General features: G+C 52.3%; 1 protein-coding gene across 1 annotated transcript in view; it reads left to right on the top strand.

The window, feature by feature from the left end:
• The window catches only part of LOC140410705 (syntaxin-7-like), a 63,306-nt gene that overhangs the window by 9,343 nt on the left and 28,149 nt on the right, over positions 1 to 25,814 (top strand). The window contains 3 exon segments of the mRNA XM_072499143.1: positions 9,170 to 9,239; positions 11,302 to 11,392; positions 11,843 to 11,980. Coding sequence (XP_072355244.1) covers positions 9,170 to 9,239; positions 11,302 to 11,392; positions 11,843 to 11,980 — 299 coding nt within the window.

Raw genomic sequence — 25,814 nt, forward strand, 5'->3', positions numbered from 1 at the left:
CCTCAGTATGTCCTGCCACCTTCAAAGATTGATGCACATGCCCCCCCCCCCTCAGTTTCTGTTCTTTGTTCAGAATTTTGCCATTAGGTTTATATTGCATCATCTTATCCCTTTTGCAAAATGTATAAATTTATGCTTCTCTGAATTAAATTCTGTCTACCACCTGTCTGCTAATCTACATGTCTTGTTGCAGGTGATTGGTATCATCCTCACTATTTTCACAGTAACTTCATTGCAGTGTTAATGCAAGCCTGCTTGTGACACAAATAAAGATTACTATTATTATTTGATGTTGCTCCAGGTTTTGTATCACTGGCAAGTTTTTAAATTTTACTCTATATTGGGACTCGGGGACCCAGTTTAAATTCCAGCCTTGGATGACTGTCTGTGTGGACATTCTCCCCATGTGTGCGTGGGTTTCCTCCTCCGGATGCTCCAGTTTCCTCCCACAGTCCAAAGATGTGCAGGTTAGGTGGATTGGCCACGATAAATTGCTCCTTACTGCTCAAAGGTGTGCAGGTTAGGGGTTATGGGGATAGAGAGGGGGAATGGGTCGAGGCTAGCGGCTCTTTCAGAGAGTCGGTGCAGACCTGACGGGCAAATAGTCTCTTTCAGCACTGTCTGGATTCTGTGGATTCCAGAATCACAGAATCTTCAGCCTATCGAGTCTTCGATGACGCATGAAAGGCCCTGGCCTCCCCACCTAATCCCACTTGCCAGCACTTGGCCCAGAGCCTTGAATGTTATGATGTGCCAAGTACTCATCCAGGTACTTTTTTAAAGGATGTGAGGCATCCCGCCTCTCCCACCCTCCGAGGCAGTGCATTCCAGACGATCACCACTCTTAGGGTAAAAACGTTTTTCCTCAAATCCCCCCTAAACCTCCCATCCCTCACTTTGAACTTGTGACCACTCCTAACTGACGCTTCAAATTAGGGGAACAGCTGCTCCCTATTCACCCTGTTCATGCCCCTCATAATCTAGTACACCTCAATCAAGTCACCACTCCGTCTTCTCTGCTCCAAAGAAAACAACCCAAACCTATCCAACCTCTTTTTATAACATAAATGTTCCATCGCAGGTGACATTCTGATGAATCTCCTCTGCAACCCCTCCAGAGCAATTGCATCCTTCCTATAATGTGGCGACCAGAATTGCGTACACTACTCCAGCTGTGGCCTCACCAAAGTTCTATGCAACTTCATCATGACTCCTGCTTTCGTAATCTGTGCCCCAATTGATATAAACGAGTATCCCATATGCCTTTTTCACCACCCTATTAACCTGCCCTTCTGCCTTCAGAGATATATGGACAAACACGCCAAAGTCTCTTTGTTCTGCCCAGTGTCAGACCTTTCATAGTATACTTCCTTGTTAAATTACTCCTTCCAAAGTGTATCACCTCTCTTTTCAGGGTTAAATTCCACCTGCCACTTATCCGCCCCATACCTTCCTGTAACCGTAGACACTCCACCTCACTGTTAACCACCCGGCCAATCGTTTTGTCCTCCGGAAGCCCCCACATAGTCATCAATGTCATTTATATCATAGAATTTCATAGAGTTTACAGTGCAGAAGGAGGCCATTCGGCCCATCGAGTCTGCACCGGCTCTTGGAAAGAACCCCCTACCTAAGCCCACACCTCTACCCTATCTCTGTAACCCAGTAACCCCACCTAATCTTTTTGGACACGAAAGGCAATTTAGCATGGCCAATCCACCTAACCTGCACATCGTTGGACTCTGGGAGGAAGCCGGAGCACCCGGAGGAAACCCACGCAACATGGAGAGAAAGTGCAAACTCCGCACAGACAATGACCCAAGCTGGGAATCGAACCTAGGACCCTGGAGCTGTAAAGCAACTGTGCTAACCACTGTGCTGCCATGCCCCCTGCCCCCCCCATATAATTGACAAACAATAGGGGAGCCAGCACGGATCACTGTGGTACGCCACTGGTCACTAGCTTCCAGACACTAAAGCAGCCGTCTATCATCATCCTCTGTCTCCTACCGCTAATCCAATTATGAATCCACCTTATCAAGTCACACTCTTAACCCATGTGCATTTGCCACCTTACTAAGTCTGGCAAGTGGGACCTTGTCAAAGGCTTTGCTGAAATCCATGTAAACTAAATCAACTGCACTACCTTCATCTATACACTTGGCTACATGTTCAAAAAATGCAATCAAATTTGTTAGGCATGACCACCCTCTGACAAAACCATGCTGATTATTCCTGATCAAACTTTGCCTCTCCAAGTGTAGATAGATTATCTCCTTCAGAATCTTCTCCAGTAGTTTCCAACCACTGACGTGAGACGCACCAATCTGTAGTCTGGCTGGTCTCTACAACCTTTCTTAAATAGTGGGACCACATTAACTATTCTCCAATCCGCGGCACCTCCCCCGTGGCCAGAGAGGAATTAAAATCTTTTTATATTGCATAAAAATTGTTCCTGGCCCTGACCCCTGGGGGATACCACTTTCTGCCCACATCCAGTCTGGGAAAAAAACTATCCACCATGACTTGTTTTCTGTCCTTAAGTCAACTTTTTTATCAAACTGGATGCTGACCCTCCTATTCATTTCCATTTTTGAAATTAGTACTTTGTCAAATGCTTTCTTAAAATCCATGTAGACAACATCCACTTAATTCCCTTCATCTACCTTCTTTGTCACTGCATCAAAAAGTTGATTTAGATCAGGAAAACATGATCTGACTTTTACAGATCTATGCTGGCTCTCGTTAGTTAATTTAAACCTCAACAAGTTGATCTGGAGCTTGCTGCCTTTGAGGCTGGTGGGATCTGAAACTATCAATGGTTTTAAAATAAGGGAGTGGGTATTAGTTGGCATGGATAGAGATTTGGCTATGGGCAGGAAACAGCGAGTGAGGAGAAGGGATTATTTTTCAGGATGGCAACTTGTAACCAGTGGGGTTCCACAGGGAGCAGTGCTGGGACCGCAACTGCTTAGAATATATATTAATGACTTGGAGACACAAAAATAGGTGGAAAGGCACGTTGCAAGAGAGATACAGTTTGTAAAGAGATATTGACAGATTATGTAAGTGGGCAAAAAGTTGTCAAATGGAGTATAATGTGGGAAAATGTGAAGTTCATTTTGGAAGGGAGAACAAAAGAACAGTATTAAATGGAGAAAAACTGCAGAAAGTTGCAACATAAAGGGACTTGGGGGTACTTGTGCACAAAACACCGAAAGCTAGCACGCAGGTGCAGCAGGTAATCAGGAAGGTTAATGGAATGTTGGCCCTTATTTCAGGAGTTGGAGTATAAGAGTCGGGAAGTCTTGCTGTAACTGTACAAGGCACTGGTGACACCACATCTGGAGTACTGTGAGCAGTTTTGGTCCCCTTATTTAAGGAAGATATTATTTCATTGGAGGCGGTTCAGAGAAGGTTCACTGGAATGATCCCTGCTTTGGAGGGATTATTTTAGGAGCAAAGGTTAGACACGTTGAAACTTTACTCATTGGAATTTAGAAGAGTGAGATGTGATCGCATTGAAACATATAGGATTCATAAGGGGCTTGACAGGATAAATGCTGAGAGGATGTTTCCTCTCATGGGAGAGTCCAGGACCAGAGGGCATAATCTCAAAATAAAGGAGTGTCAATTTAAGACTGAGATGAGGAGGAATTTCTTCTCGAGTGTGGTGAGCCTTTGGAACTCTTGCCACAGAAAGCTGTGGGGGCAGAATCCTTGTGTATATTTAAGGCTGAGATAGGTAGGTTCTTGACCAGGAAGGGAATCAAGGGTTATGGAGAAAGGGCAGGAAAGTGGACATGAGGGACGTCGGATCGGCCATGATTCTATTGAATGGTGCAGTAGGGGCTGAACGGCCTACTCCTGTTACTATTTCTCATGTCTATTAGCGAAGATTTTGAGAATCAAGAGATGTGGTGGAATTTGGGGAATGAATTAGAGTGAAGGGTTTTGAGGTACCTGAAATCGCAGCTACTCCAATGTAAAGAAACTATTTTACATACCTGCATCAATTTTAGTAGAAAATGCTTTGACATCATGCATGTAATGACTAACTTATTCCACAACAGTGAACCTTTTGAAAATAATTTGTTTAAAGGAAGCCATCAATTCCTGACTATTGAATTAATTTAAGTTTATTCCCAGTAATGATAAAACTTGTAATTTTTCACCTTTTGGTTTCATGCAAAGAACATCATGTTGAAGAATTTTAATTGAGCCTCAGGCCCCAGTATAGTATAATTCTTGCCTTAATTTTTAAAAATCTGATCTTTATTTAGTTCCAAGATGGAATAGTTCAGTCAGAGACTTTACCTCAAGACTCTACCAGTGCTTAGAAATCTAGTTGATAAGGGGTACATAAGAATGGACAAATATGTTTTTACTCTCTCTTGAGATTATTTACCTCTGTCGACATTTTTGCAGTATATGAATGAACTTTGAGTTGATGTGAAGTGGTTCCTTGTTCACATCAATGTAAAAGTGGCAGTATAGCTCCAGTCAGATTGATGATCTCGCTGAGCACATGATGTGGAGAAATGCAAGATCACCTTCAGTTAGCTTGTATTTGTATTTGGATAGTGTGGATATGAAAGGAAATAATAATTTTTCTTAAGGGCATGATAAGTTACTGGTTATAGTACCAGGTTAACAGCCCTGAGGCTGCATTCATATTCCTGCCCAAGGCAAATTATGAAAATAGAAAAGTAAAACTGGTAATTTATTCACTTAGATGAAAATATATCATAATAGAGCGGCAATTATAGTTTGAATAGAAAAAAAACTGGTTCACTAATGTTCTCCGAGAAAAGATCTGACCTCCCATCTCATCAAGTAGGCCTCCATGAGGGCGGCACGTGACACAGTGGTTAGCACTGCTGCCTACGACACTGAGGACCCGGGTTTGAATCCCGGCCCTTGGTCACTGCCGCTTGGAGTTTGCACATTCTTCTCGTGTCTGCGTGGGTTTCACCCCCACAACCCAAAGATGTGCAGGTTAGGTGGATTGGTCATGCTAAATTGCCCCTTAATTGGAAAAAAAGAAATTGGGTAGTCTAAATTTTTTTTTTTTTAAAGCCTACATATGACCCCAGTTCCACACTATTTAATTTACCCAATGACCCATGGCCAAAGAGGGTGGTCATGCTATGCCATTCTTGTTGACATCTCATGGAGAAAATATTTTTTATGAGAAAGCTAAAAGCTTTACTAGCACACTAGATATTGGATACACCAGTGGAAAGTGTAAGTTTATATTAACAATTCACAGCAGTTCAGCATCTTGTATATTATTGCTCATACCACCAGAGGGTGGTAATGGTATAAACTTGGCAATTATAATTACAAAGTGATGTAGAGGAAAAGAAAAGCCTGGAAATGCATTCTGGAAATGTTCAGCAAATTTAACAGTACTGACAAAGAGCAAGGATAGGTTAACATTTGTGGGTAGAAATCCTTTGTCAGGAGGTAGTTGTCGTATTGTATCTTCACACACTTCGCTTCCATGATGCCACACATAAATTGGCTTTATCATTGTATTTAGTAAGGTCAGTAGCATTACAGGACACGGACTGAAGTTTGCAGCACATGGCCATAGGCTAACCAAACAAACAATCTGCTTTTTGCCATGCGCAAAAATTAAAATGCATATGTGTAAACATGACAAAATACCAATGAATGGTAGTGTCAGTTACTTGTGTTTAAATTTATTAATCAATACAATTTTACAGACCTCGATTCACGATGTTAGACAGCATTGCCATAGGTGAGTACTTGGATTAACTCCTGGTGACCAGCCAGGTGTGTAAGATAGATGTCTAGAATATGAATGTGACTGGCACGTCGCAAGCTATCTTAGTTCGATCCTTCTATATTTAAAGCAGATGGCCATTAAATGGCTGAAGAAATTTGGGACAATGGGCAGTGGAGGTGTGTGAGCCCAGATTTGTGAACATGTATGGATATATGGGGCACAATTTAATGGCTACATCGCACTTGAGCGGAAGTGTGACACAGCCATTAGATTGCTGGAAAGGCCAAATCGGGAACCGTGCCGAGCATCGATCGATTTGTGATCTAAACCGTCCGCTCCAGGTGGCGAAATCAGGATACTGCGGCGTGACGAGAAACTAATAATCACCAATTAAAGCCGGTCTCCATACAATTAACGGGAACAACCTTCTATCTAACAGCCTCCCTTGATCTAATCGCCTCCTCAGTAAGTGGTCACATGGGCGCCAATTAATACATCTTTTTAAAAAAGGAGAAGCTGGCAGTATGGCTGCTGTGGGAATTCGAGGAAGTGCATAGCCATCTTCGCTCCCGGGCAATGAGCCCGGTTGCTGCCCTTGGGGTTTGATGGGGGGGGGGAAGAGAGGGGTGGTGCTGGTAGCCTCGGGTGGTTTGGGGGGGGTCCTGGGCTGGGGATTTGTTGGGTGCCTTAGGATCCGTGGTTCTGCCGTGCCATCACCTGGATTGTGCGCACCCATAACAGGGGGCGGGGGGGGAACCCCCAGATTCTGCCTTTCTGTCCACCGACCACCCATAACTCCCACTGAACGTGGAGGCCTTTGACCATGCGGCTGAAGGCTATTGCTAATAGGAAATTGACAATCGTAGTTAAGTGAGCACTTCACTCCTCACACTTCCAAGTGCATTCCGGTGTCGCAGGTGGAAGTTACTGCCTAACGTCCCAACAGATCGTGAGGCCTGGACACTGTGCCTGAACACTGCAGGAAGCAAGACCATTGATGCAGCGGCCAACATCTAAACACCCAGCACCGGGGATATTTCCGCAACCAGAGAGTGGATGTGCGCACCAGGGAGGGGACCAGTTCCCGGTCCACGTAACGTTAAGAGCGAGTGTCTGGGGTACAGGGTCTGGTGACCAGGGGAACCTGCTGCGTTGGTAGGGCGTGTTGGATGTCGCCCTGACAGGGGATGTTTGGAGGGAGGGCGGGGGGGGGGGCGGGGGCAGTGAATGGGAGCCACGGGGGACTGGAGGGTCACGGGATCAAAGAGATTGCTCGTCGCCAGACTCCTACCCTTTCCAATTCCTTACAGATATTACATGGGATGGACATTATCTTGGATCCCTCAACAGCTGCCCTCACCGTTTTAGAGGCAGGCCAGACGGCCCATGTGCAGGGCCCCATGGCTGAAGAACCCACACCCTGAGGACCTGGCTGCCAACCCACCCGTGCGGCCCGGTGGAAGCTGTTGATCTTCTTACGGCACTGGGTGCCAGTCCCCTTGCTGACGTTCCCTAAACTGACTGACGATTCCTCCCAGGGATATTGGCTGCCCTGTAGCTGACCCTCTGAGCCCCTCAGGGGCATCGGCCATCCCATCTGGACCGCATCCAACAATCTGGTCAGGTCAGCATCCCCTAATTGTGGGGATGGTTCCTCTGTGACATAGCTGAGAGCTGCAGATGTTTGCTCTGCAGGATAGGTTTAAGTGCTGCTCCCCCTTGTTAATGGGTGCGGTTCCAGTGAGTCAGCCGGCGGGACCATCATTTCCAGCGTGAAGCCTGTGGAGCCTTGTAAGTGGATCATTTAACATAAGAACAAAGAAAAGTACAGCGCAGGAACAGGTCCTTTGGCTCTCCCAAGACTGCTCCGACCATGCTACCTACCCGTCAAACCTAAAACCTTTTGCACTTCCGGGGACCACATCCCTCTATTCCCATGCTATTCATGTATTTGTCAAGATGCTCCTTAAATGGCACTGCCACCCCGACAGCGAGTCCCAGTAACCCACTACCCTCTGTGTAAACAAAAAAAAAACTTCCCTCTTGCATCTCCTCTAAACTTTGCCCCTCGCACCTTAAACCTTTGTCCCCTAGTAATTGACTCTTTGACCCTGGGAAAAAGCTTCTGACTATCCACTCTGTCAATGCCCCTCAGAAATATTTCTATCAGGTCGCCCCTGAAGCTCTGCCGTTCCAGTAAGAAAAAACAAAATTTAGCCAACCTCTCCTCATAGCTAATGCCCTCCATACCGGTCAATGACCTGTAAACCTCTTCTTTACCCTCTCCAAAGTCTCTACATCCTCCTTGTAATGTGGCAACCGGAATTGGACACTATATTCCCAAGTGATTGATACCGGTAATGGCCTCGTCGTGTTGAGTGTCGGGAAGCTCGCAAAAATTCCCACTCGCTACGATACTTAGAAAGTTTTCCATTCAATCAACTGGAGAAACTCCTGTTTGCTGTTTGGTTTTGGTGTTTGTTTGGTTTGTTTATACAGCTAATACTGCTCAGAGGTTCCTAATATCTATTGTCCACCAAGCAAGTGATTATACAAATGCTCCTTGGTGTCATACAAACAGCCAGTAACAATTCTTTTTCAGGAAAGGAGCGATGCTTGATTTCTGGAATTGAACTGACTGGTGGTATACAAATAGTTGCTTGGTAGCACAGAACTTGAGCATTGATTTAGGAGAAAAAAGGGAGATGCTGTCAATGCTTTTTAAGCCTTGCACTTATCGGGACAAATGCAAGAATGCCAAAATTCAGAAGGAGCAAGAGTTGAAGTGGGTGCTGATTGGTTAGCAAGTTGGCTCTGACTTGCCGAGGCGTTGTCATGGAGAATGCGCCTGTCTGCAAGCAGAAAGAACATGGCCAGGCATTACGTCTTTTTTGAATTAAATAAAAGTTTGGAGGACATTAATTCCTTGGTGCATTCTCTGTGGCAATGCTTCAAACACTCGGGGTTGACTTGGCAATCATCAGCTTTTCTCCAGCAGTACAAATTGTTGCTCTCTTTAAATTTTGTCATTTCATGCATCGGTTCTGATGAGTGCAAGACGAAAATATTCACAACAGCATATCTCTCTTTTTATACACTTAAGAACTGATTGCCTACAAGATGACATGCCTTGCAATGGGAGATTAGAATTATGTAGATCTTGTGATGAAATTGGTGATCTGATGTGTGAACCAGGCATCAGGATGACTGACATTAGACAAGTCTGCCTGCCTTTTAAAGGAGAGAACCTGCGATTCCCACTTTACCTGTAAGTCATTATAATTGGTTGGTTGTATCTGTTGATTCTTTGTGCCTCCTGTAAAACTAGTTGTTCATTCAAAGCTATAATTTGCTTGAAATTGTTTATTTTCTCTTAATTATCTTAATTCAATATTTGATAACTTTTCACTTCAGCTGCAGATATCCAAAAGATTTTAAGCTACTTTGGCAAACCTCAGGACAATATAGAACTTCGACACCAACTGTGAGTATTATGGATAGCTATAAAATCTAGCTTCTTTCATCACAGCAATGAAAAGGAAGATATCAGAAAGAGGCTTTCGCAATTGGGGAGTTTTCGCAAGTAAATGGGGAAAAGCTATTTTCTTTGGTTCATGAGTTGATAACACGAGTGCAAAGATTTAGGTTAGTCAAAATAAAGAAGATAAGTGGTTAGAATTATTTTTAGATAGGATTTGGAATGACTTCCAAAAACTGGAAGCAGATAATCCATTGCAGCTATTAAAAGAGAAATCGACGTATTTCTGAAAAAGATGCGTTGAAAAGACAGGAGAATGGATTAATTGGCTCTCAGAAAACTGGCGAGTACAGAGATAATGGGCCATTGGCCTGTTTCTGTGGTTTATAATTCTGAGACATAGTAGGACGTCCTATGACAAGAGATTAAGACGACTAGGTCAATATTCCCTGGAGCTCAGAAGAATAAAAGATTTGAATTGAAATTTTTTGACAGGATGGATGGTGAGAAAATCTTGCCCTGACTCAGAAATCCGGGACACAGCCTCAGAACAAAAAGGTCAACCATTTATGACTGAAATTAGAAACTTCTGCACTCAGGACAGCACGGTGGTGCAGTGGTTAGCACTGCTGCCTCACGGCACTGAAGATCTGGGTTCGATCCTGGCCCCAGGTCACAGTCCGTGTGGAATTTACACATTCTCCCCGTGTCTGCATGAGTTTCACCCCCAGAACCCAAGGTGGATTTACGACACTAAATTGCCCCTTATTTGGAAAATGTAAACACAAATTAATTTCTGTGCTCAAATGGCTGTGAATACAGGGCAGCATGATGGCCTAGTGGTTAGCACAGCTGCCTCATGGCGCTGAGGTCCCAGGTTCGATTCCGGCTCTGGGTCACTGTCCGTGTGGAGTTTGCACATTCTCCCCATGCAGAGTAGGTGGATTGGCCACACTAAATTGCCACTTAATTGGAAAAAATAATTGGTTACTCTAAATTTATTTTTTTTAAATTTTAAATGGTTGTGAATACTTGGAATTCTCTACCCTAGGGAGCTGTGGATGCTAAATTGTTGAGCATATTCAAGAGTGGTCAGTATATTTTTGGGTAATAAAGACATTTGGGGATATGCGAATATGCAGGAAAGTAGAGTTCCAAAAGAAGATCAGCCAAGATTGTACTACATGGCGGAGCAGACTGGATACCTGCTTTGCATTTTTTATGCCATTAACCATAACTATGAAGTCTAGGTTTGAATTTTCATGTAAAAATGTGAATTTAAAAAAAAAAAAGTTCTTTCAAATTCTAACTTTGTAGGTCATGCTTCTATAAAGTTGTTTCATCTTTTTTTTCAACATGATATAAAATACGCTTCAATCTGATTCCTGACCTGTCGTGTCTTCGGTTTATCTTTCTCGGACAGGGTTTGCTTTCGTTACTAAAATGATAAAGGATATTGAAGATTGTAATCTAAGTAATATTTGTGCTTCAGGTGACCTTTACAAATTGCTCGGCTTCAGCACAATTTATATATTATTTATCCTTTTTCGTTTCTACCTATAATTCCTTTTAATATCGTAAATATTTCTATTTTAAATATAAATATTCCCAATATTTCTGTACCTCAAAGCTATGGCTTTATAGCACCAAGAAAGAAGAGAGCAGCAATATCAGGAGCACTATCGCCTCTAAGGTTCATCCTGGTATTCTGACTTGGAAGTAAGCTGCTGTTCCTTCTATATTGATGGGAAAAATCCTAGAATTCCATACCTAATGTCATTATGAGCAACACAGGAATTTGCAATAGTTCAGAAAGAAAGCCCATTGGCCTTGCTACCAATGAGCAATAAATATAGCCTTGCCAGCATCGCCAAATCTGGAATACAAATAAAAAATTATTGGATAAAAGTGCAGCTTTAGTTCTGAATATTGCAAACCATGAAATATATATCAATCATTTTGTTTCTCTAACCAATGTCAATAGGACTGTTAACTATTTTCTGTCAACGATTGCTGCTGATCCTTACTACATTGTTAATTTGTGTTCAATATTTCTTTCCAATGCTAGTCAGCAGAAGCAACAGCTGGTCAATCACCTTGCTAAAGAAACTGAGAAGAGCATAAAGGAATTTGGATCACTAAAATCTATAAATGACCAGGTAAGAGGTTTTTTGCCACGATAACTGAATTTTCTGATCTGATGGACGTATCAAACACCTCCTTGACATTCCTCTGTTAATTCTCAGCTATTAACCGGAAAATAAACACAACAGTCCCAAGTTTACAAACTTCGAAAATTGATGATGACTAATTATAAATACATTGCAGTTTTATTGACTTGATTTCAATATTTGTAAGTAAAAGTATTTTAAAAGGAGTTCTAAAACATTTGATTTTACCACGAAATTCCAACAATTAAATAGTAGTGAAAAAGGCTTTATCCATTTTCTCTCTAGTAATTTTGCACGTGTCTCTTAAAGCAGTTTATATTGAAAATAGAATGTCTAGGCTTCTGTGTAAACCACACTCCACTTACAAAATGGATTGTTTCATTTATGACTATTTTCAGATATGCCTTTTTTAGTACACTATTTGTTTTCTTTTAGCAGCGACACAAAAAGCTAATGAAAGATCGTTTAGTAGCAGATTTCACTACAGCATTGACCAGTTTCCAAAGAATCCAACGCGAAGTTGCCGAAAAGGAAAAAGAATTTGTAGCAAGAGTACGTGCTGGATCACGTCTGTCTGTAAGTGTTCCGTTTACATTAGCACTAATTACGGAATGGACCAATAAGCCTGCTTGATCAAGACCCCATTCACCAATTTAAACAGTCACTCTCTCCACTACGTACCCACAGTGGCAGAAATGTGTACCACACAAGAGGTGCGCTGCAGCAACTCACCAAGCATCCTCTACCACCTGTCTGTCTGTGTGTGTGTCTGTCTGTGTGTGTCTGTCTGTGTGTGTCTGTGTGTGTGTGTCTGTGTGTGTGTGTCTGTGTGTGTGTGTCTGTGTGTGTCTGTCGGTCTGTGTGTCTGTCGGTCTGTGTGTCTGTCGGTCTGTGTGTCTGTCGGTCTGTGTGTCTGTGGGTCTGTGGGTCTGTGGGTCTGTGTGTCTGTGGGTCTGTGTGTCTGTCGGTCTGTGGGTCTGTCGGTCTCTCTCTCTGTGTGTGTGTCTCTCTCTGTGTGTGTGTGTCTCTCTGTGTGTGTGTGTGTGTGTCTCTCTGTGTGTGTGTGTGTGTGTGTGTGTGTGTGTGTCTCTCTGTGTGTGTGTGTGTGTGTCTCTCTGTGTGTGTGTGTGTGTGTGTGTGTGTGTCTCTCTCTCTGTGTGTGTGTGTGTGTGTCTCTGTGTGTGTGTGTGTGTGTGTGTGTGTGTGTCTCTGTGTGTCTCTCTGTGTGTGTGTGTGTGTGTCTCTCTGTGTGTGTGTGTGTGTCTCTGTATGTGTGTGTGTGTGTCTGTCTGTGTGGGTCTCTCTGCCTCTCTGTCTATGTGTGTGACTCTCTCTGTATGTCTGTGTGTGGGTGAGTGTGTGTGTGTCTCTCTGCCTCTGTCTGTCTGTGTGTGTCTCTCTGCCTCTGTCTGTGTGTGTCTCTCTGCGCATGTGTCTGTCGGCCCGTCCCCCTCCCCCTGCCCGTCCGTCCCTCCCACCTGCCCGTCCGTCCCTCCCACCTGCCCGTCCGTCCCTCCCCCCTGCCCGTCCGTCCCTCCCCCCTGCCCGTCCGTCCCTCCCCCCTGCCCGTTCGTCCCTCCCCCCTGCCCGTCCGTCCCTCCCCCCTGCCCGTCCGTCCCTCCCCCCTGCCCGTCCGTCCCTCCCCCCTGCCCGTCCGTCCCTCCCCCTGCCCGTCCGTCCCTCCCCCTGCCCGTCCGTCCCTCCCCCCTGCCCGTCCGTCCCTCCCCCCTGCCCGTCCCCCCCTCCCCCCCCTGCCCGTCCCCCCCCTCCCCCCCCTGCCCGTCCGTCCCTCCCCCCCTGCCCGTCCGTCCCTCCCCCCCTGCCCGTCCGTCCCTCCCCCCCTGCCCGTCCGTCCCTCCCCCCCTGCCCGTCCGTCCCTCCCCCCCTGCCCGTCCGTCCCTCCCCCCCTGCCCGTCCGTCCCTCCCCCCCTGCCCGTCCGTCCCTCCCCCCCTGCCCGTCCGTCCCTCCCCCCCCCCTGCCCGTCCGTCCCTCCCCCCCTGCCCGTCCGTCCCTCCCCCCCTGCCCGTCCGTCCCTCCCCCCCCCTGCCCGTCCGTCCCTCCCCCCCCCTGCCCGTCCGTCCCTCCCCCCCCCTGCCCGTCCGTCCCTCCCCCCCTGCCCGTCCGTCCCTCCCCCCCCCCCCCCCCTGCCCGTCCGTCCCTCTCCCCCCCCCCCCCCCCCCTGCCCGTCCGTCCCTCTCCCCCCCCCCCCCCCTGCCCGTCCGTCCCTCCCCCCCCCCCCCCCCCCCCTGCCCGTCCGTCCCTCTCCCCCCCCCCCCCCCCTGCCCGTCCGTCCCTCCCCCCCCCTGCCCGTCCGTCCCTCCCCCCCCCCCCCCCCCCCGCCCGTCCGCCCGTCCCTCCCCCCCCCCCCCCCCCTGCCCGTCCGTCCCTCTCTCCCCCCCCCCCCCCCCCTGCCCGTCCGTCCCTCCCCCCCCCTGCCCGTCCGTCCCTCCCCCCCCCGCCCGTCCGCCCGTCCCTCCCCCCGCTCGTCTGCCCGTCCCTCCCCCCGCCCGTCTGCCCGTCCCTCCCCCCGCCCGTCTGCCCGTCCCTCCCGTCTGCCCGTCCCTCCCGTCTGCCCGTCCCGCCACCCTGCCCGTCTGCCCGTCCCTCCCCCCTGCCCGTCTGCCCGTCCCTCCCCCCTGCCCGTCCCTCCCCCCTGCCCGTCCCTCCCCCCTGCCCGTCCCTCCCCCCTGCCCGTCCCTCCCCCTGCCCGTCCCTCCCCCTGCCCGTCCCTCCCCCCTGCCCGTCCCTCCCCCCTGCCCGTCCCTCCCCCCTGCCCGTCCCTCCCCCCTCCCCGTCTGCCCGTCCCTCCCCGTCTGCCCGTCCCTCCCCCCTGCCCGTCTGCCCGTCCCTCCCGTCTGCCCCCCTGCCCGTCCCCGTCCCCTGCCCGTCCCCGTCCCCTGCCCGTCCCCGTCCCCTGCCCGTCCCCGTCCCCTGCCCGTCCCCGTCCCCTGCCCGTCCCCGTCCCCTGCCCGTCCCCGTCCCCTGCCCGTCCCCGTCCCCTGCCCGTCCCCGTCCCCTGCCCGTCCCCGTCCCCTGCCCGTCCCCGTCCCCTGCCCGTCCCTGTCCCCTGCCCGTCCCTGTCCCCTGCCCGTCCCTGTCCCCTGCCCGTCCCTGTCCCCTGCCCGTCCCTGTCCCCTGCCCGTCCCTGTCCCCTGCCCGTCCCTGTCCCCTGCCCGTCCCTGTCCCCTGCCCGTCCCTGTCCCCTGCCCGTCCCTGTCCCCTGCCCGTCCCTGTCCCCTGCCCGTCCCTGTCCCCTGCCCGTCCCTGTCCCCTGCCCGTCCCTGTCCCCTGCCCGTCCCTGTCCCCTGCCCGTCCCTGTCCCCTGCCCGTCCCTGTCCCCTGCCCGTCCCTGTCCCCTGCCCGTCCCTGTCCCCTGCCCGTCCCTGTCCCCTGCCCGTCCCTGTCCCCTGCCCGTCCCTGTCCCCTGCCCGTCCCTGTCCCCTGCCCGTCCCTGTCCCCTGCCCGTCCCTGTCCCCTGCCCGTCCCTGTCCCCTGCCCGTCCCTGTCCCCTGCCCGTCCCTGTCCCCTGCCCGTCCCTGTCCCCTGCCCGTCCCTGTCCCCTGCCCGTCCCTGTCCCCTGCCCGTCCCTGTCCCCTGCCCGTCCCTGTCCCCTGCCCGTCCCTGTCCCCTGCCCGTCCCTGTCCCCTGCCCGTCCCTGTCCCCTGCCCGTCCCTGTCCCCTGCCCGTCCCTGTCCCCTGCCCGTCCCTGTCCCCTGCCCGTCCCTGTCCCCTGCCCGTCCCTGCCGTCTGCCCGTCCCTGCCGTCTGCCCGTCCCTGCCGTCTGCCCGTCCCTGCCGTCTGCCCGTCCCTGCCGTCTGCCCGTCCCTGCCGTCTGCCCGTCCCTGCCGTCTGCCCGTCCCTGCCGTCTGCCCGTCCCTGCCGTCTGCCCGTCCCTGCCGTCTGCCCGTCCCTGCCGTCTGCCCGTCCCTGCCGTCTGCCCGTCCCTGCCGTCTGCCCGTCCCTGCCGTCTGCCCGTCCCTGCCGTCTGCCCGTCCCTGCCGTCTGCCCGTCCCTGCCGTCTGCCCGTCCCTGCCGTCTGCCCGTCCCTGCCGTCTGCCCGTCCCTGCCGTCTGCCCGTCCCTGCCGTCTGCCCGTCCCTGCCGTCTGCCCGTCCCTGCCGTCTGCCCGTCCCTGCCGTCTGCCCGTCCCTGCCGTCTGCCCGTCCCTGCCGTCTGCCCGTCCCTGCCGTCTGCCCGTCCCTGCCGTCTGCCCGTCCCTGCCGTCTGCCCGTCCCTGCCGTCTGCCCGTCCCTCCCGTCTGCCCGTCCCTCCCGTCTGCCCGTCCCTCCCGTCTGCCCGTCCCTCCCCCCTGCCCGTCCCTCCCGCCTGCCCGTCCCTCCCCCCTGCCCGTCTGCCCGTCCCTCCCCCCTGCCCGTCTGCCCGTCCCTCCCCCCTGCCCGTCCCTCCCCCCTGCCCGTCTGCCCGTCCCTCCCCCCTGCCCGTCTGCCCGTCCCTCCCCCCTGCCCGTCTGCCCGTCCCTCCCCCCTGCCCGTCTGCCCGTCCCTCCCCCCTGCCCGTCCCTCCCCCCTGCCCGTCCCTCCCCCCTGCCCGTCTGCCCGTCCCTGCCCGTCTGCCCGTCCCTGCCCGTCTGCCCGTCCCTGCCCGTCTGCCCGTCCCTCCCGTCTGCCCGTCCCTCCCGTCTGCCCGTCCCTCCCGTCTGCCCGTCCCTCCCGTCTGCCCGTCCCTCCCGTCTGCCCGTCCCTCCCCCCTGCCCGTCCCTCCCCCCTGCCCGTCTGCCCGTCCCTCCCGTCTGCCCGTCCCTCCCGTCTGCCCGTCCCTCCCGTCTGCCCGTCTGCCCGTCCCTCCCGTCTGCCCGTCCCTCCCCCTGCCCGTCTGCCCGTCCCTCCCGTCTGCCCGTCCCTCCCGTCTGCCCGTCCCTCCCGTCTGCCCGTCCCTCCCGTCTGCCCGTCCCTCCCGTCTGCCCGTCCCTCCCGTCTGCCCGTCCCTCCCGTCTGCCCGTCCCTCCCGTCTGCCCGTCCCTCCCGTCTGCCCGTCCCTCCCGTCTGCCCGTCCCTCCCGTCTGCCCGTCCCTCCCGTCTGCCCGTCCCTCCCGTCTGCCCGTCCCTCCCGTCTGCCCGTCCCTCCCGTCTGCCCGTCCCTCCCGTCTGCCCGTCCCTCCCGTCTGCCCGTCTGCCCGTCCCTCCCCCCTGCCCGTCCCTCCCCCCTGCCCGTCTGCCCGTCCCTCCCGTCTGCCCGTCCCTCCCGTCTGCCCGTCCCTCCCGTCTGCCCGTCCCTCCCCCCTGCCCGTCCCTCCCCCCTGCCCGTCTGCCCGTCCCGCCCGTCTGCCCGTCTGCCCGTCCCGCCCGTCTGCCCGTCCCGCCCGTCTGCCCGTCCCGCCCGTCTGCCCGTCCCGCCCGTCTGCCCGTCTGCCCGTCCCTCCCGTCTGCCCGTCTGCCCGTCCCTCCCGTCTGCCCGTCCCTCCCGTCTGCCCGTCCCTCCCCCTGCCCGTCTGCCCGTCCCTCCCCCCTGCCCGTCCCTCCCCCCTGCCCGTTTGCCCGTCCCTCCCCCCTGCCCATCTGCCCGTCCCTCCCCCCTGCCCGTCTCTCCCCCCTGCCCGTCTCTCCCCCCTGCCCGTCTCTCCCCCCTGCCCGTCTCTCCCCCCTGCCCGTCTCTCCCCCCTGCCCGTCTCTCCCCCCTGCCCGTCTCTCCCCCCTGCCCGTCTCTCCCCCCTGCCCGTCCCTCCCCCCTGCCCGTCCCTCCCCCTGCCCGTCTGCCCGTCCCTCCCCCCTGCCCGTCTGCCCGTCCCTCCCCCCTGCCCGCCTGCCCGTCCCTCCCCCCTGCCCGCCTGCCCGTCCCTCCCCCCTGTCCGTCTGCCCGTCCCTCCCCTCTGTCCGTCTGCCCGTCCCTCCCCCCTGTCCGTCTGCCCGTCCCTCCCCCTGTCCGTCTGCCCGTCCCTCCCCCCTGCCCGTCTGCCCGTCCCTCCCCCCTGCCCGTCTGCCCGTCCCTCCCCCCTGCCCGTCTGCCCGTCCCTCCCCCCTGCCCGTCTGCCCGTCCCTCCCGTCTGCCCGTCCCTCCCGTCTGCCCGTCCCTCCCGTCTGCCCGTCCCTCCCGTCTGCCCGTCCCTCCCGTCTGCCCGTCCCTCCCGTCTGCCCGTCCCTCCCGTCTGCCCGTCCCTCCCGTCTGCCCGTCCCTCCCGTCTGCCCGTCCCTCCCGTCTGCCCGTCCCTCCCGTCTGCCCGTCCCTCCCGTCTGCCCGTCCCTCCCCCCTGCCCGTCCCTCCCCCCTGCCCGTCCCTCCCCCCTGCCCGTCCCTCCCCCCTGCCCGTCCCTCCCCCTGCCCGTCCCTCCCCCTGCCCGTCCCTCCCCCTGCCCGTCCCTCCCCCTGCCCGTCCCTCCCCCCTGCCCGTCCCTCCCCCCTGCCCGTCCCTCCCCCCTGCCCGTCCCTCCCGTCTGCCCGTCCCTCCCGTCTGCCCGTCCCTCCCGTCTGCCCGTCCCTCCCGTCTGCCCGTCCCTCCCGTCTGCCCGTCCCTCCCCCTGCCCGTCCCTCCCCCCTGCCCGTCTGCCCGTCCCTCCCGTCTGCCCGTCCCTCCCGTCTGCCCGTCCCTCCCCCCTGCCCGTCTGCCCGTCCCTCCCCCCTGCCCGTCTGCCCGTCCCTCCCCCTTGCCCGTCTGCCCGTCCCTCCCGTCTGCCCGTCCCTCCCGTCTGCCCGTCCCTCCCGTCTGCCCGTCCCTCCCGTCTGCCCGTCCCTCCCCCCTGCCCGTCTGCCCGTCCCTCCCGTCTGCCCGTCCCTCCCGTCTGCCCGTCCCTCCCGTCTGCCCGTCTGCCCGTCCCTCCCCCTGCCCGTCTGCCCGTCCCTCCCCCTGCCCGTCTGCCCGTCCCTCCCCCTGCCCGTCTGCCCGTCCCTCCCCCTGCCCGTCTGCCCGTCCCTCCCCCTGCCCGTCTGCCCGTCCCTCCCCCCTGCCCGTCCCTCCCCCCTGCCCGTCTGCCCGTCCCTCCCGTCTGCCCGTCCCTCCCGTCTGCCCGTCCCTCCCGTCTGCCCGTCCCTCCCGTCTGCCCGTCTGCCCGTCCCTCCCGTCTGCCCGTCTGCCCGTCCCTCCCGTCTGCCCGTCTGCCCGTCCCTCCCCCCTGCCCGTCTGCCCGTCCCTCCCCCCTGCCCCCCTGCCCGTCCCGCCCCCCTGCCCGTCCCGCCCCCCTGCCCGTCCCGCCCCCCTGCCCGTCCCGCCCCCCTGCCCGTCCCGCCCCCCTGCCCGTCCCGCCCCCCTGCCCGTCCCGCCCCCCTGCCCGTCCCGCCCCCCTGCCCGTCCCGCCCCCCTGCCCGTCCCGCCCGTCTGCCCGTCCCGCCCGTCTGCCCGTCCCGCCCGTCTGCCCGTCCCGCCCGTCTGCCCGTCCCGCCCGTCTGCCCGTCCCGCCCGTCTGCCCGTCCCGCCCGTCTGCCCGTCCCGCCCGTCTGCCCGTCCCGCCCGTCTGCCCGTCCCGCCCGTCTGCCCGTCCCGCCCGTCTGCCCGTCCCGCCCGTCTGCCCGTCCCGCCCGTCTGCCCGTCCCGCCCGTCTGCCCGTCCCGCCCGTCTGCCCGTCCCGCCCGTCTGCCCGTCCCGCCCGTCTGCCCGTCCCGCCCGTCTGCCCGTCCCGCCCGTCTGCCCGTCTGCCCGTCCCGCCCGTCTGCCCGTCCCTCCCGTCTGCCCGTCTGCCCGTCCCTCCCGTCTGCCCGTCTGCCCGTCCCTCCCGTCTGCCCGTCTGCCCGTCCCTCCCGTCTGCCCGTCTGCCCGTCCCTCCCGTCTGCCCGTCCCTCCCCCCTGCCCGTCCCTCCCCCCTGCCCGTCCCTCCCCCCTGCCCGTCTGCCCGTCCCTCCCCCCTGCCCGTCTGCCCGTCCCTCCCCCCTGCCCGTCTGCCCGTCCCTCCCCCCTGCCCGTCTGCCCGTCCCTCCCCCCTGCCCATCTGCCCGTCCCTCCCGTCTGCCCGTCTCTCCCGTCTGCCCGTCTCTCCCGTCTGCCCGTCTCTCCCGTCTGCCCGTCTCTCCCGTCTGCCCGTCTGCCCGTCCCTCCCCCCTGCCCGTCCGTCCGTTCGTCCCTCCTGTCTGTCTCTGTCATTCCTCTTCATGTGCTCATTCGGTAGCCAGTACGAAAAACAAAGCAGTAGAATCCCTAGAGGCGTATGGAATGTGAAGAGGGAACTTAAAAAGGAAATTAGGAGAGTAAAAAGAGGACATGAACGAATACTGCTAGATAAAATAAAGAAAAATCCGAAGTTGTTTTACAAGTACATGAAGGGCAAAGGATAACTAGGGAAAGAGTAGGGCCCATTAAGGACCACCGTAGTAATTTATGTGTGGAGCCAGAGGACTGACGGACATTCTGACAATGTTCATTCGTGAGAGGGAGTGGTGGGTATTGAAATCTGGGAGAAGGACTGTATTAAAATTCAAGAGATTAATATAGAGGAGGTTCTGAGTCATCTGGCAGGCTTAAAAGTAGACTGATATCCTGGGCCAGATGTAATATATCCCAGGTTATGAGTAGGGCAAGGGAAGCAATAATTTTCAATTTCTCTCTGTCCACATGAGAGGTGCTGGAGGACTGGAGAGTAGCCAATGTGGTACCATTATTTAAGAAGGAATGAAGGGATAAACCAGGAAAGTACAGGCCAGTCAGTCTTGATGCCTGTGGTAGGGAAACTATTGGAAGCAATTCTGAGAGACAGAATTAATCTGCATTGGAGAGGCAGGGATTAATCAAGAACAATCAGCATGGTTTTGCTAAGAGAAGGTCATGTCTGACCAACTTGATTGATTTTTTTGAAGAGGTGACCAGGTGTGTCGATGAGGGAAATGCATTTGATGTAGTCTACTTGGACTTCAGCAAGGCTTTTGGTCAGGGCCCATATGGGAGACCGATAGCGAAGCAAGAGCCCATGGCATCCATGGAAAATTGAATGTAAAATTGGCTGATTTGCAGGAAGCAGAGGAGAGGGTGTTTTTCTGACTGGAAGCCTGTGTCGAGTGGGGTCACGCATGGGTTTTGGACCCCTGGTTGCTTGTGGTTTCAATATATGATTTAGATATGAATGTAGGAGGTTTGATAAGTAAAATTGGGGATGATAGGAAAATTGGTGGGGTGGTAAATCGTAAGAAGGATAGCCTTCAATTACAGCAGGATATGGACAGGCTGGTCAGATGGGCTGATCAGTGGCAAATGGAATTTAATCCGGATAAGTATGAGTTGATGCACTTGGGCAGGACAAACAAGGCAAGGGAATATATGATAAAAGGCAGGACCCAGGGAAGCACCAATGATCAGAGGGACCTTGGTGTGCATATACACGCTTAAGCTAGTAGAGCAGGTGGATACAGTGGCTACAAAGGCATATGGTATACTTACCTTCATTAGACGAGGCATAGAATTTAAGAGCAGGGAGGTTATGCTGGTACTGTATGAAACATTGGTTCAGCCACAGCTAGAGTATTATGTGCAGTTCTGGAATCCACATTATAGGAGGGATGTGATAGCAATGGGAAAGGGTACAGAGGAGATTTACCAGGATGTTGCCGAGGCTGGAGAATTTTAGTAATGAAGATAGATTCGATAGACTTGGATTGTTTACCTTGGAGCAGAGGAGATTGGGGGGGGGGGGGGGGGGGGCGGGGAGGAGACATGATTGAGATGTATCTAATTATGAGGGGCAAATATAGAGTTGACAAGAAGAAACTTTTCCCCTTAATGGAAGGATCAGTGACCAGGGGCCATTGATTTAAGGTAAGGAACATAAGAACTAGGAGCAGGAGTAGGCCATCTGGCCCCTCGAGCCTGCCCTGCCATTCAATGAGATTATGGCTGATCTTTTGTGGACTCAGCTCCACTTTCCTGCCCGAACACCATAACCCTTTATTCTTCAAAAAAACTATCTGTCTTTATCTTGGAAACATTCAATGAAGGAGCCTCAGCTGCTTCACTGGGCAGGGATTTCCATAGATTCACAACACTTTGGGTGAAGATGTTCCTCCTGAGTTCAATCCTAAATCTACTTCCCTTTATTTTGAGGCTATGCCCTCTAGTTCTGCTTTCACCCGCCAGTGGAAACAAATTCCTGCATCTATCCTATCTATTCCCTTCATGTTTGTATAAGATTCTCCCCGCATCCTTTTAAATTCCAACGAGTACAGTCCCAGTCTACTCAACCTCAACCGTGGGGCAGCACGGTAGCACAAGTGGATAACACTGTGGTTTCACAGCGCCAAGGTGCCAGGTTCGATTCCCCACTGGGTCACTGTGCGGAGTCTGCACGTTCTCCCCGTGTCTGCGTGGGTTTCCTCCGGGTGCTCCGATTTCCTCCCACAGTACAAAGACTTGCAGGTTAGGTGGTTTGGCCTGATAAATTGCCCTTAGTGACCAAAAAGGTTAGGAGGGGTTATTGGGTTACGGGGATAGGGTGGAAGTTAGGGCTTAAGTGGGTCGGTGCAGACTCGATGGGCCGAATGGCCTCCTGCACTGTATGTTCTATGTTCTCTCCTTGTAATCCAACCCCCTCAACTCTGGGATTAACCTAGTGAATCTCCTCTGCACACCCTCCAGCGCCAGTACATCCTTTCTCAGGTAAGGAGACCAAAATTGAACACAATACTCCAGGTGTGGCCTCACTAACGCCTTGTACAGTTGCAGCATAACCTCCCTAATCTTAAACTCCATCCCTCTAGCAATGAAGGACAAAACTCCATTCGCCTTCTTAATCACCTGTTGCACCTGTAAACCAACTTTTTGAGACTCATGCACTAGGACTTATGGGGAGAAGGCAGGAGAATGGGGATGAGAAAATATCAGCCATGATTGATAGGCGGAGCAGACGCGATGGGCAGAGTGGCCTAATTCTGCTCCTATGTCTTATGGACACCCAGGTCCCTCGGCACAGCAGCATGTTTCAATATTTTAGCAGGAGGTTTTGAGGGGATATGAGGAAAAAGGTTTTTACCCAGAGGGTGGTGGGAGTTTGGAACTCACTGCCTGAAAGGTTGGTGGAGGCAGAGACCCTCAAGATGTGTTTAGATGTGCACTTGCGATCCCAAGGCATACAAGGATCACGCGCTGGAAAATGGGATTAGAATGGTTAGGTGGTTATTTATGACCGGCGCAGGTGCGATGGGCTGAAGGGCCTTTTCTGTGTTGTATGACCCTATAACTTAATAACTGCAATATCATCTGGAAATAATGTCCAATTCATTATGACATTAGCCTCCAAGATAGGAAGTAGGAAATACGTATGTAGCACGGGGTGAAATTTCACAGGTCTTTGAGCTCCATTCTAGAATTTTGTACTTTTTGTCAAGAGTTTGTAATTCAATTTGTTAAATAACTTGCAAGCGAATGATGCTGTTTCTTAGCTCGTGCTCCAGTAAATCTTATTACGACCCCAGATCAGGCCCCAACATTAGCTGGGATACTGGACCGAAACTCCAATATTTAGCTTGTTTGTAAGTGTGTGCAGAATGAATTTTTCACTCCAGGAGTGATTACATGATGAAACAGGGCTTTGGTATTTTTTTTTTATTATGGATACAATCTTAAACCTTTTTAACTGCACACCTGAAAAGAACAGCTTACAATTACCTCCTACACACTACTACTCAATTTCTCATTAAACAACAAAAAGATAAACATACAGCTCTCAATCTATCTTACTGTGGGAGAACTGTGGACTCGGCGCCAGGCAGATTCAGAATTCAATTCCTCTCTCCAAACCTTTCTTCAAAAACTGCCTCTCTAAAGCTTTTCACAATGTCTCTGAAGCATTCAAAATGTTTCTCTGCGTTCCTTGGCTCAACCCAGCAATGACCTCATCTCTCCCAAGCTGAATTATCTATGCAGGCTGCAAAACACATTAACTCCCCAGGGACTTTCCCAGTCAAACAACAGTCCATTAGCCCAAACTGAAAAACACATTCCTTTGTCAATTTCGCCATCTATTAATCTGTTACAAGTAGGCTTACATTAACACTGCAATGGAGTTACTGTGAAAAGCCCCTCGTCACCACATTCCGGTGCCTGTTCGGGTACACGGAGGGAGAATTCAGAATGTGCAAATTACCTAACAGCACGTCTTTCAGGACTTGTGGGAGGAAACAGGAGCACCCGGAGGAAACCACGCAGACACAGAAAAAACGTGCCGACTCCGCACAGTGATCCAAGTCGGGAATTGAAACTGGGATTTTGCCGCTGTTAAGCAACAGTGCTAACCACTGTGCTACCGTGCCGCCCCACTGGCTCTCAGGCCCTGCAAAACAGAATTCCTTTGAAAAACAATCACTGCAGTCAGACACACTCTAACCCCAGGCTTGTAACCCTTAAAATTGCCCAATACTTGGAATCCAATATTCCTAAAGTCTTCCAGTTGTCGTACCTCTCCCCTTAAAAGAAAAATGAACCAGCAATGGAAACAGCTATAATTTTTCTAATGTTAAACATTTCTTAAGGTAACATACAATTTGTACGTTATACAATATATCATTTTACATTTTTAAATAGCAAACATAAACATGAATATAGTCCATTTTAGCCTTCTCACATGTTACAGGTGTAATAAAGCATCAACAGTCACTTTCACTTTCTGCCACGTAAATTAAACGGTTATAATAATAAACTGCATTTGCATAGTCTCGCGTTTCGCGTTTTAAATTTGCCGAAGAATTTAAATGGATTATGGTCCATATACACAATTCTGTCAGATAAATTGTTACTAACATAAATGTTAAAATGTTGTCATGCCAATACCAAGCTCAGTGTCTCCTTCTCAATGGTTGAATGTTTCTTTTGGTGATTGTTGAGTTTCGTAGAAAAATACCTGATTTTTCAATCCCTTCATTTTCTTGCAGCAGTACTTGCATCAATTGCCACCATAAATAATTAGGTGTCATCAACACCAGTGCGGTGGTTAACACATTCTTCAGATTATTGAATGCCTACTGACGTCCACTGACGTTTTTTGTGTTCTTTTAGAAGTTCAGTCAGTGGAGCAACCACGCTGCTGAAATTTGACATGACTTTCCAGTAGAAACCACTCATGCCCAGAAATCTCAGTACTTCTCTCCTAGTTAATTGTATTGGAAATTCTCCAATAGCTTTTGTCTTCCCGTTCTGTGGAGTCATCTGACCATGTCGGTGGCATAGTCAAATAAGGTGTTGAGCTTCAGCAAATTCACTCTTATCCAAATCTACCATTAATCCAGCTTTTAATTGATCAAATATTTTTTTTTAAATGTTCCAAATGCTCCTTCCATGTTTCACTGAACACCACCGAATTGTCAATATATACTGCACAATTGTTTAGACCTGAGATGGCCTTGTTGGTTAATTAGTTTCAATTAGCCTTGTAATTGAAACTAATTCTTGAAATGGTTCTGTAGTGTGCATGGGAATTTAATGTTGGCTTTGAAGTGCTGTTAATTCTCTTGGCTCAAACTCCAAGTCACCCAGTAAAAATGTACTATATGCAAAAAATGATGACTTTCCATCTTGTCAGTTAAGTTTCCAGAACTTTAATTGATATTTTCATAATTTGCTAGAATCGAGCTAATCCATAATGGTGCCAAAGTGGTTTATTTATGGAGATAGGCTCCAGGTGTTTGGGCTATTTGAAGAAATTAGCTTGGAGGGGATCAGTGTTTCCTGTAGGCGGTGCTGCAATCTGTAAATTGTCACAGAGAAACATAGAAAATAGGTGCCGGAGTAGGCCATTCGGCCCTTTGCTCCTGCACCACCATTCAATATGATCATGGCTGATCATGCAAATTCATTATCCCACTTTCTCTCCATACCCCTTCATCCCTTCTTAAAGGGCCACATCCAGCTCCCTCTTGAATATATCCACCGAACTGGCCCCAGCAGCTTTCTGTGGCAGAGAATTCCACAAGTTCACAACTCTGAGAGAAGAAGTTCTTCCTCATCTCAGTCCTGACTGACTTACCCCTTATTTTTAGGCTGTGACCCCTCGAATTGGACGTCCCCAACATCGGGAACTTTCTTCCCCGATCTAGCCTGTCCTGTCATGCGTAAGTCAACCCCCTTAACTTATTGAACGTGCATAGCCATGCGGAAAGACTTAAAGGGACCGTACATTTAAATAAATCACTCTCGCACTCCCCAAAAATTAAAGGCTACATTAGAGATGTTAGGATATTTTCAAAGGAGTGAGCTTAAAGTATTTATTCTTCTTTGACTTTTGCTTTTATTTGATCTTAAACTCGTGCTGAACAATCTATTGAAGATTGACAGCAAGGGTAGAATCAGTAGACAGAATTGATTAGCTGCTGAGAATTATTGATTTTCACAAAGTGCATTTACCTCTACAACAAATTATTGAAATATTCACGAGGTATGAATTTGCGGTCTATTTAGAAGGAATAAGTACCTGAAGGAAAGAGACATTTCAAGTACTTAGTTACTTGATTGCCTTTAAAGAGTTGGAGAAAATTTGTGAGGTTTCTTGACT

Source organism: Scyliorhinus torazame, chromosome 4 (assembly GCF_047496885.1).
Source record: "Scyliorhinus torazame isolate Kashiwa2021f chromosome 4, sScyTor2.1, whole genome shotgun sequence".
Lineage (NCBI taxonomy): Eukaryota > Metazoa > Chordata > Chondrichthyes > Carcharhiniformes > Scyliorhinidae > Scyliorhinus > Scyliorhinus torazame.